General features: G+C 37.8%; 1 protein-coding gene across 5 annotated transcripts in view; it reads right to left on the bottom strand.

The window, feature by feature from the left end:
- Positions 1 to 1,869: 1,869 nt before the first annotated feature.
- Positions 1,870 to 12,445, bottom strand: part of Gpbp1 (GC-rich promoter binding protein 1) — a 78,739-nt gene continuing 68,163 nt past the window's right edge. For all 5 annotated transcript variants that reach the window (XM_028884372.2, XM_028884364.2, XM_028884381.2 and 2 more), the window contains one exon: positions 1,870 to 2,858. In XM_028884372.2, coding sequence (XP_028740205.1) covers positions 2,700 to 2,858 — 159 coding nt within the window. In that variant the 3' untranslated portion in view covers positions 1,870 to 2,699. The remainder of the gene's footprint in view (positions 2,859 to 12,445) is intronic.

Raw genomic sequence — 12,445 nt, 5'->3', positions numbered from 1 at the left:
TTTAAGATATAATTTAGGTTAGACGGTGGTGGCACACGCCTTTAATTTCAGCACTGGGAGGCAGAGGCAGGCGGGTCTTTGTAAGTTCAAGGCCAGCCTGGTCTACAGGAAAGGCGCAAAGCTATAGAGAACCCCTGTCTCGAAAAACCAAAAAGATATAATTTAGTCGGAAATTAGGAAACTAAGCTAAAATTGACAACGGAGTTGCTTAAAGTGAGATCTGTATTATTTTCAAATAAAATTAGTTTTTCGAAGAATTTAGTATACTTATGGAAATTATATTCACTCTAAATCATCTTAAATTCAAACAAGATACATTTTGATAAGCCATTTTAAATCATTACCATAAGATTTCCCTCATTAGTTACAACTGATACAAGAAATGTGGGAGTGAGGAGTCAAAGAACTTACAAAAAATAAGTCCCAAGAATTTTGGGGCAATGTATTAATGGTTCACTACCTTGGTTGTGGTGACTGTATAAAGTTTTGGCAATGTATACCTCAACAAAATACTTGTTTAAATACTTGCTGTGCAGAAAATGAAATGAGTATTCAAACTGTGCCCTTAACAACCACAAGCTAATTCTGTTCAATAATTGCACACTAGACCTGCAACTGAACCAAACCAATCTGCATTTGTAGACTCTCCTTTCAATATGATCCAAACTTTTATTAGGAGCCCATTCTTTAGATAGCCAAGTTAAAACTGTGCTAGCTTTAAACATGTGTGTCTATCTCCTTAATAACCAAATGTGTTTATGCATCATTTGATGGCTAGAACTATATTGCTTTAACTCACCATATTTATAAAATAGTAATTCTATTAAAGTATAACAAACACTAGCTAAATGCTATCTAGATTTCAATCAAGGCAAAAAAAACTGCCTGAATATAGATACCCCAAAACAATTTTTCATTATCCTAGTATGCAAATAATAGCACAATCCAAAGACACTCAATTTTATACTGCCAGCTCTGTTGTTTGATCCCTTAGGTATTTTTGTGGCTGACACAAGTTAACTTTTCCCATTTAGATTGAATTGTGGCAATTTTCCAAATTTTTTTTAAAAGGCCATTTTTAAACCTCTATTTAATACTTTGTTAATACTTAGCCTCAAAAACTTTATGGAGGTAAAAACGTTGGGTTTTTTGGTTTAATTTATCCATTACCCCAGGTCTCAGTGGGAACCAAAACAAGAAAAAAAAATAAAACAAGTTTCTGTAAAAGCTGGAGACGGATACAGAAATATATAAAACATTGTAGCCTTCTAAGAAAGCAAAAAGACCAGTCTGGCGTAACACTTCTGGTCTAAGACTACTCTCTTTACAATAAGAATATACTGGGGCTAGAGAGATGGTTTAGTGGTTAAACTAAAGAGTGCATACTCCTCTTGCATAGGACCCAAGTTCAATAACTGGACCCACACCAATATCAGGCAGCTTACAACTGCCTGTGACTTCAGCTCCAGAGGATCTGACACCCTTCTGTCCTCCTCAAATGCAGACATACACACATACACATAAAAAAATAAATAAAAGTATTTTTAAAAATAGAATATACCGATATGAATGGGGTTGGATAGAGCAACAAAAGCAACTGAGGGAAAAACAAAGCTTAAAAATTGATTACAAATATACAGAACCAAAATAGTCTAATACACCATCAAAACAGAAATGATTCCAAATTTTCCTTGCAAATGAAAATAGTCAAGATTCATTCAATAGCTTTGTGAATTGGTAAAAATTTAAGCTTTTTCTAACCTCAAAGAAATTACATTTTTTTAATGAAGAAAAGTATAAAGTTAAGACATTAATACAGCATGTTGCACTTGGAGACCGGTACCTTGAACACTACAGAGAACAACAATATTCTGAAAATCCAGTTTATTTTCCATGTTGTGGACAGATCCAGTCAGTGTGATCAGGTTTTCTGCATGTGTAATAATTTATCAAAATAAGTTTTCCCACAAGTCTTCCAATCAGCTATGAAAATCCTGATCTGACAATACACCAAATAAAGAAAGCTCTTGACAAGCACCTCCTAAAGCTCGAAGAACGCCTGGAAGAACACCTGGCACGTCTCCTCTCTCCCATCCACTGCGCTACAAAGGGCTAAAGAGCAATGTTTTGAAAGGTGACTTAGTACAAGACTTCAGTTCGAGAAGTTAATGTTTTAGTGCACTTTGCTCCAGTTTTAGCCAACATGCTATGTTTTCCTTTTTGCTGTTTTGTTTTAGGGGGAAGTGGGGCAAGAAGGTGCACAAAGTAGAGTTGATGGTTTCCACTGTTGGAAAAAGGTTTGACTCTGCAAGCAAAACTGTAAGCTGCCTTTGACCTTAAGACCTGAACATTTTAAGACAGAAGCTTTGCAAAACATTACACAATTTTTTATTATTAAATGAGAAAATCTCATTTGTTACATCGTCACATTGCTAGTCAGAGAAATGCTGCAGTGATGAAGAGAGTCTATGTTGGATCAACCAAAGTCCTCATTTCTACAACATTCATTTACAAAGAAATAATGTTCAACACAGCCCAACACAACATTCTTGGTTTTCTTCATATTGAAGTCCCCCAAAAAAATCATCTTCTAATGGGGTAGTTCACTACATAAATTATAGTTCTTCATTTTTACAATTCACCCCAAACGGCATGAGAGATGGATCACACTAAAATGTCTAAAGCTGTTAGGAAATCCTTCACACATCGTCGTCATCTGACGTGTCACTGCTACTTGTCTCTGTGTCGTCATTCTCAAGTGTGGGTTTGAAAGTGCTGGTTTTCCAGGGTCCAAACTTGAAGTCACAGATCAGGCCATTTTTCAAAATACCATTTTTCCTCAGCCCATTCTTCTGTAACTAAAATGTCAAAAACAAGCAAGTTAATTTTGCCCCAAGAGTTAATACTACAAGCATAACCATGAAGTTTATTCATAATCATGAAATAATTAAATTTTCATTGAAAATTCCAGATATAATTATATCATGCCCCCTAAATAAGCTATTTCAATAGTCATGGGTAATTGACCATATTCTAACATGGTGTTTTCTAATAGCATCAACCTAAACCTATTCTTAGTTGGGCACAGTGGCCTATCTGTTAATCCCAACACCTGAGAGGCAGGAAGATCTTAAAGTCAAGGTGAACCCTAAGCTACACAAGAGTTCCAAGCCAGTATGGCTACAGAGCAAGACCTTGTTACAATAAGAAAAGAAATGGAAAAATAAAATCTACTTTTTGGGAACAAACATTTACCACCACCCCCAAACCACGGGGGGGGGGGAGGATCTTTTAAGTACCAAGAGCAGAAGTGACTCAAAATTGTCACACTAAGGTATCATGCTGTGGATGAGTTACAATTTCCTCAGTTATGATAAAAGATAAGTTAAATATAAAGCCTTAGACTCACAAATATAAGACAGACAGGATATCTTCTTTAATATTGTAACTGTAATTCTTGCTTGATAATTTTGTTATATGTAATTTTACTATGTTAAAGTTAAAACTTCCTTTTTGAATAAAAAAGAAAAAGGGGAAGTGCTGTGGATGATTGATTGATTAATAAAACAGATTAGCCAGTAGCCAGGCAGGAAGTATAGGCAGGACTAGCAAAGAGGAGAATTCTAGAACAGGAAGGCTGGGGTAGAGGAGACAGTGCCAGCTGCCACCATGAGAAGATGTTAAGGTACCGGTAAGTCACGAGCCACGTGGCAACTTATAGATTAATAGAAATGGGTTAATTTAAGATATAAGAACTAGATAACAAGAAGTCTGCTGCAGCCATACAGTTTATAAGCAATGTTTACTCTGTGTGTTTCCTCGATTGGGTCTGAGCAGCTATGGGACTGGTGGGTGAGAGATCTGTCCTGACAGTGGGTCAGGCAGGACTCTAGCTCCAGTATCAAACCTTCCCAAACTTCTGTTGTTTTACATAAACATTGCAATAAATATACTTGCAGGTGCGACTAAGGCAAATAATCCAAAACCATTAAACTAATCTCTTTATTATCAGGACCTAAATTAAAAAGGCCGGCAGGTGGTTTTATTCACGCTTTGTAAAATAAGTAAAATGAAGTATACAAAGTAAGAGTCCTATACTTAACCACGCAAAATTAAGATACAAGAAAAAAGCCTCAATACCCAAAGTAAGAAATAAAAAATAAAGATTAAGCCAGGCAGTTGTGGCGCACGCCTTTAATCCCAGCGCTCAGAAGGCAGAGGCAGACAGGTCTCTGTGAGTTCAAGGCCAGACTGGTCTACAGAGCGAGTTCCAGAAGAGCCAGGGCTGCAGAGAGAAATCCTGTTTTGAAAAACAAAAACAAACGAACAAAAAAAGTAAAGATTAATGATGATGATGATGATGATGATGATGATGATGATGATGATAAACCTGAGTCAAAAACATTACCTCTCAAAATGGGGGAAACAGACACCCCAATTAAAAATAACATAAAACTATAAAACTAATGACAATATATACTCTTATTAACTCGGACCTTTTGAATTTCTCATGAAAACCATGAGGCTAATGTTTATGTGCATCTCTAAATGTTAAGTTTGCAGAGATCAAATTAAACTAAATAAGTTAATATTTAGAACTGTCTATAGGTTTTACAGATGATGGTTCTTTATGAGAATTTCTATTCAAATCCAAAGAGCTATAGCTAATGTTAAATACACAACACACACGTACATACATAGTGGCTTAAGCTTTAAGTTTCCCTTCCCATTTCTGTCTTAGCATGTTTTCTATCTTGATTTAATTTTGATGCTCACCTCCCATCAGTTTAAACAGTGTCATCATCTTTATTTCAAAAAACCACACGTCCATCTCTAATGTTCCCAGATACCTGACATTTACAAGTATGTCTGGTCCCTCTCGGAAAAAAAAATGCTTCTCTATTCATCAAAGTTCTATTCTTACTTCACCGAGTTTATGAGCCAATATAACCTCATTTTGTCACAGCTTAAAATCATCTGTGGACAACTTCAATGAAAATGAATCTAAATAAGTATGGTGGCATAAACGTGGGGGGGGGGGGTATAGGTCCATGTCAAGTGTCTTCTTCAAGTGGTCTCCATTTATTTGCTTATGATTGTTGTTTAAACAAACAAGGGTCTATAGTTAAACCTGGAGTTCTGCTTGTAACACGTGGGAAGCAAAGGAATGAGGACTGTGAATTCAAGGCCAACCTGAACTACAAAGTCCCATAGCTGAATGGGATATATATCAAGACCTTCAATTAATCATATCTAGTAATCATATCTAGTAATCAAGCCATCCATTCACCTCAGCTAGCCAACAATTCTATCTTTTCTGTGTGTTACCGGTTCGTGTGCATGTGTGTGCACGTGCTGACATATGTATCAATCAACGGACATGGAGGGTGGGGAGGTCAATGCCAGGTGTCTTCCTCAATTTCTATTTTTAAAGGGCCCATCTCTGACCTTGGAGTTCTGCTTCCTATTATCCAGCATTGAGATTACAGGAACACACTGCTTATGTCTGGCTTTTCTTTCTATAAAGGTGCAAGAGATCAGCTCTTCATGTTTACACAGCAAACACTTTACCAAGGAAGCCATCGCATTCCAAATCTATGTCTTTATTCCTTAAGTTTTCTATAAGCCTGTGCATCACCCAGTAACATCTACCTTGACATTTTAAAGTTTCTTAAACCAGTTCCTCTCTCCTTCTACACTACTTATAATAAATATACTATCATTACATTCAGGTATTTCAAAATCCTCATGATTGTAGTTCAGATCTTTTATTCTTAGACCTAACATTTCTCCAGTGTAGGCTGCAATCCTAATTGCTGCAATATATTCCCAACTTATCAGCCTGATTCCACTCTTAAGAACCACACTCACAGGAGGCAGAGCCAGACAGATCTCTGTAAGTTCAAGGCCCAGCCTGAACTACAGAGCGAGATCCAGGACAGGCACCAAAACTACACAGAGAAACCCTGTCTTGAATCCCCTCCCCCCCCCCCAAAAAAAAACCTTACAGTGTATCCTTTATAAGTGTACCTATCTTACCAAAACTTCTAATGAACCTAATAACGACACAAACTCCTGACATGACATTTAAAGCCCTTCATATTCTGACTCCAGTGTATCTTTCTTCAACATACCCCTTTACCATGATTAAAGGTAAGTAGAGTAAGTAATTCAGCTGAACTCAGGCTCAAATTCTAATTGCTCAATTCATTAACTGTGTTATAGAAGCTCTAATTTTCTCATGTATTGGGTAGTATTAATAAACCTACTTCACACAAGGGCTTAAGAAAGCACTTAACATGGTACCTAGTGGAAATTACGAGCTAAAGTTAACAATACATTGTGAAGTCACACTTTAAAGCTTTCCACCCAATTCTCTTTCTGCTTCTACGAGCCCTAGCAAAATCTCTTACTTTTGCCTGTTTACAATTTGTTCCAACAATGTAATTCTTTGATCTTATCTGTCAAAGGCCAATTCAAATCCATATCCTTAATTAAATTCTCCGAAGTCACTGACCACTGGGGAGTAAATTCTATGAGGAAAATTACTGATTTTGCATTTCTCTACCACCCTACTCATTCGCTCTTTGATCCTCACCTGCAACATTTAGACTATTATCACAATCTGCTTTACATGGGAGTTTATACTCTCACTAAACTGTCTGCTAGAAAAAGGAGTTCAACTCTGGATAGTGAAGAATATCTAAACACTCAGTACATGTTTGTTAGAGAGGAGAGTTTAAAAGCAGAATCATTAAGCTCCAACTCTGTTACCAGGTACAATGCAAACCCTTCTAAAAACATCTTTAATGATCTTTTTTGGGTACCTAAATATCAAATGTTTTATATAACACTTAATATAAATATATCCATGCCTTCATCATTAGTTCAGAAAATACAGACTTTATATATATATCATTAGTTTCCTATTCACAGCGTACAAAATTAATATCTTTGTGGCAGTTACGTACTTTATTATCAATAAGGTTTTAGCTACATGCCTCAGCCATCACATGATTTTAAAGTCTTGGTAATATAATATTGCTTTCCTTGGAATACTATTCATAGCAATGGTGCTTAAGTACATTTTGAATGGTACCTTTCTTTAAACTCAAAATAAATCATTCAAGCTGGGGATAGCTTAGTGGTAGAGCACTTGCTTAGTAGCACATACTCCAGAAAAACTAATTCCTAAGGACAGAAAGCGGATTGGTAAATGAATACCAGTTAGAATTAGGTATAATAAAGACTGAATACAAGGGCAAATGAAAAAATCTGGATGGAGAGAAAACTATTCATCTGGATTATGATCAGTTTATACTACTGAATAAAAAAAAGCTCTCAACTATTTAAAGTGAAATTCTGTATAAAAACTATGCACATGCCTAACAAAAAAAATTAGACTTTCAAAACTACTATTATCTATGGTCATCAATTTCACAATCATGTTAAAAACCAGGTTCATTAAGAACTTCTGAATTTAAAAAAAAAAATTAGTTGGAAAGAAGTAAGAAATAGCAAAATTATCTGTTTGCAAAAGACGAAATTCCAACACCAACAATGTCCTCACCACCAAAAACTATTGTGAATTTAATATACACCAAGGTTACAGTATATAAAAGTCAACATGAAAGATCAGCTGATTCTAAGACAATGAATACTGATAACAAATGACTTAAAAAGAATTGTTTAGCAAACAATTCCATTGCTGGGCAGCGGTGGCACACACCTTTAGTCCCATAAGGCAGAGGCATGCAGCCCGAGGCCAGCCTGGCCTACAGAGCAGGTCCCAGAACAACCAGAGCTGTTACAAAGACAAACCCTGTCTTGAAATCCCTCCCCCCAAAAGAAAGGGGGGGGGAGTAGGAAAGGAGGGAGGGAGGGAAGGAGGAGGGAGGGAGGGAGGAGGGAGGGAGGGAGGGAGGGAGGAGGGAGGGAGGGAGGAGGAAGGAAGGAAGGAAGGAAGGAAGGAAGGAAGGAAGAAGGAAGGAAGGAAGGAAGGAAGGAAGGAAGGAAGGAAGGAAGGGAAAACTTCATTTATACAATGTAAAGAGTTTTAAAGTCTGATATACTTGCACACCAATGGAAAAACATCCTCTCATGCTCATGGTTTAGAAGATTTAATATTGCTGAGATGCTAATATTACCCCCAAATGACTTACAGATTCAATGCAATCACATTTGAAATAACAATGTTATTTGTTTGAGAAAAAAAAGAAAACCCACTATTTCAGTAAAAAAGGGAAAGGCAGACAAGAGAGGGTAAGGGGTGGGTGAGGGCTATGATCAAATTCACTACATACATTTGTAAAATCTCACTGAAACCATTATTAGTTTGTGCATTAATATACATTAATATAAAAGGCTTTAAGATAAGGACAAAAGAAAATTCCCTACTAAATTTTACATGGAATATGTTAAAGAAACCACAAAACAACCTTTTAGAACAAAGTTGGAGGGCCATACTTCCTGACTCTCAAAACTTACCACAAAAACACAGTAATCAAAGCGGTGCAGGGCTGTGGAGTCTGCCTAGCCAGCACTGCCTGGCAATCCCCAGCACTGCATGAACTAGGTAGGTCTACCATTTAGTCTGAGAAACCTGGCTAGAGGGAAGGGTGGCCAGTGCTAAAGACTCTGTCTTAAAGGGGCTCTTAAACTGACACCGACCCAAGAAATGGAGAGCCCAGAAAGAACCCCTGTTTATATAGATGTTTAGCTAGGGTACTTGTTATTTATCTGTTTATTTTAAATTTTTATTACATTTAGAGTGAGAGTATGAGTGCATGCATAGGTCCACAATGCTTAAGAGCTAGTTTAGTTCTCTCCAAAGGGTCCTGAGGATCAAATTCAAAGTTATCCTTAAGTTTCTCTCTCTTGTCTGCTGGGTCACATTAACCCAAAAAGTAATTTAATATGCACATGAAGTTGGACCTTTACTCTACATTATTAAAGACAGAAAAAACTAAACACTAAGATCTAAAACCTACCATCTGTCCTGCCTGCAAGAAGTGCTGGGGAAATGGTGGTGAAAACTTGTGAGAGTGGCCAATCCATAACTGGTCCACCTTGAGGCCCGTGCCACAAGAGGGAGCTCATGCCTGACCTTGCCTAGACAGCCAGGAACCAGAGGCACAAGAGCCCAGAGACAAAAGATAGAACCAAACACAACTGGCACCCCCCCCCCCAAAAAAAAAAAAAAAAAGAAAAAGAAAAAAGAAAAAGAAAGAATAATTCCTAATGATACTCTGCTCTACTCATAGATCAGTGCTACCCCAACTGTCAAATGGGTGTCAGATGCAAAGACCCACAGCCAAACATTAGGTAGAGCCAGGGGAACCCCGCAAAAGAAGCGAAGGAAGGACTGTAGGAGCCAGAAAGGACGAGGACACTGCAAGAACACAGCACATGCAGCACACACTCAACTAATAAGCAAGGCTCATCGGGGCTCACAGAAACAAACACAGGTCTCTGCATGCATGTATCTTAGAGTTGTTGTACTGACTCTTTTGTCTATGCTTGGGATTGGGACCCTTTTCCTCCAACTGTGATGAGGATTGGTGTCATCTTATTTGTTAGGCCATGTTCAGTAGGAGGCCTGCAGGAACACGTTCATTCATGATCTCGTTCTCTGTCTCTGTCTCTCTCTCTCTCTTTCTCTCTCTGGAAACAGGAGGAATTGATCTGGGGAAAGGGGGAGGGACTGGAAAGAGGAGAAACTGTGGTTGGGATGTAATGTATTAGAGAAGAATAAAACAGTGTGTGTGTGTGTGTTTATGGACAAGGATGGAAGGGAGTGGGGAGATGGCTCAGTGATATAACACTTGCATTAACATGGGTTATTAGCCCTGGCTATGATCTCCAGCATGTAGTCAAGAGGGAGCACAAAGGATCTGAACAGATATTTACTCCCAAAGAAGCAATATAAATGGCTAATAAGACTATAAAAAGATGCTCAAACTTCATTAACTGTAGTGGAATGAGAATAATACCCACATAGAACCTACACCATTTCCACTTCTTTCTCCATTCCTCTCCCCTCCCCTCCCCCTCTTCCTGACTCCTACTTTAGGATTTAAGCTCTGAGTTACAGTTTCGGTGCAGCCATCCATGCCTGTCTGTCACCATGATCCCCACTATACTGATCATGGACTCTAACCCTGGGAAACTGTAAGTCCCAAATAAACTCTCCCTTCTATGCATGCCCTTGGTCATGGTGTCTTAGCACAGCAATAGAAAAGTAACTAAGACACAAATGATTGGAGAAATGCAAATCAAAAACACTGAGTTAACAACTTATACTATATAAGAGATAAGATACAAACAGAAAATAATAATGTGGAGACACTGGAGCACTTCTTGTATATACACTGTTGGCAGGAAATGTAAAATGATATATCCCCTGGGAAAACAGTAGTCTTGCTAAAACCTTCTTTAAATTACATTTATTTATAAAGACTTATTTTCATAGCATGTGCATATGTAGCATGTTTGTGCACCATGTACACACCTAGTACCCAGAGGTCAAAAGAGGTAATAATGGGACCCCATTACTGCCATGTGAGTATTTGGAACTTAACATGGGTCTTCTACAAGAAGACCTTGACACTGAACTCTATCTCCAGGCCCCACCTATATTCATCAAGGAATATGTGGGGAAACACATGTGATAGAGGACAATACATAGGCTCAGTTCTCTCCTATCCTGTGGGTCCTGGGAATCCAACTCAGGTCATCAGGCTGTATCTAGCACCTTTAACCACCGTCATCTCGCAAACCCTAAAAATTTGGGTTTTTTAGGTTTTTTTGTTTGTCTGTTTGTTTGTTTGTTGTTGTTTTTATTCAGCCAAGGGCAGGGCTTCCATGGATATCAACCAAACATGCATATTGAGTTGCAGTATTAAGGCTGGACAAGGCAACCCATTAAGAGAAATAGAGTCCGAGAGGAAAAAGAAAGCATCTTCAACAAATGGTGCTGGTCTAACTGGATGCCCACATGTAGAAGAATGCAAATATCTATCACCTTGAACAAAACTCAAGTCCAAGTGAATAAAAGACCGCAACATAAATCAAGACACACTGAACCAATAGAAGAGAAAGTAAGGAATAGTTTTGAACACATTGGCACAGGAAACAACTTCCTAAATAGCACACCAATAGTGCAGGCACTAAAAACAGTTAATAAATGGGACATCATGAAACTGAAAAGCTTCTTTCTATAAGGCAAAGGACACCATCACTAGGACAAAACAGAAGCCTACAGAACTTCACCAACTCCACATCTGACAGAAGGTTAATTTTCAAAATATGTAAAGAACTCAAGAAACTAGTCATCAACAAACCAAATAACCCAATTCTCTAAACAGAGAATTCTCAACAGAGGGATCTCAAATGGCCAAGAAACACTTAATGAAATATTCAGTATTCTTAGACATCAGGGAAATGCGGATCAAATTGGCTCAGATTCCACCTTACACCTTTCAGAATGGCTATGATTAAAGAAAAAAAAAAGTGACATGCTGTCCTGGATGGGAAGCAAGGGGAACAAGAGGAACAGTCTTCCATTGCTGGTGTAAGTGCAAACTTGTACAGGGACTTTGGAAACCAATATAGCAATTTCTCAGAAGACGAGGAATCGAACTACATATTATTAAAAAGTTTACTCTTCTTTCCATTTTTTTTTTTAAAGGAAAAAACTTCCACTTTTTGACAGGTAAGAAAAGACTGAAAGAGAACTAACCATTTTGATTTGTTGGGCAAGTGTACTGTACATGAAGCAGTAACTTTAAAAATTTCTGCTTCTTTTAAGGACACATGTTATAATAAACTGTTGGATTTTTTTAAATTGCACTCCTTAAATATTTCTGTTAATTCTATTTGCACATCTTTCAACTTTTATCTATTACACATCAAGGTGGTATCGATTTCATACATTTTTTTCAAAGTCTCAAAGATTATATTAGCACTCACAAGCCCTGAATAGTATTTAACATGCTAGTCCTATTTTACAGAGGAAGAATTAGGGTCATTTAAGTAAAACAATTTGCTTACTTCATAGCTATACCAGCTATTCCACTCTTGGGCATATACCCAAAGGCTGCTCCATCATACCACAAGGACACCTGCTCAACTATATTCAAAGCTGTGTGAGGGTTTTGGATCCTCTAGAAATGGAGTTACAAGCTGTTGTGAGCTGCCATGTGGGTGCTGGGAATTGAAACCAGGTCCTCTGGAGGAGCAGCCAATGTTCTTAACTGCTAAGCAACCTCCCAGCACCGCATCATGTGAATTTTTACAATCAAAGTCAGGTTGTCAGGTTTGGTGTTAAATGCATTGACCTGCTGAGTTATCACCTGGGGCCAACTTTTTTTCAGTAGCAATTTTACTGTAGACACACAAATTGAAATCAAGAACTTCTACATTCAGGCCGGGCGGTGGTGGCGCA

This window comes from Peromyscus leucopus, chromosome 11, assembly GCF_004664715.2.
Source record: "Peromyscus leucopus breed LL Stock chromosome 11, UCI_PerLeu_2.1, whole genome shotgun sequence".
Taxonomy (NCBI): domain Eukaryota; kingdom Metazoa; phylum Chordata; class Mammalia; order Rodentia; family Cricetidae; genus Peromyscus; species Peromyscus leucopus.
The sequence above is the reverse complement of the archived record's forward strand: the minus strand, read 5'-3'. Positions and strand labels throughout refer to the sequence as shown.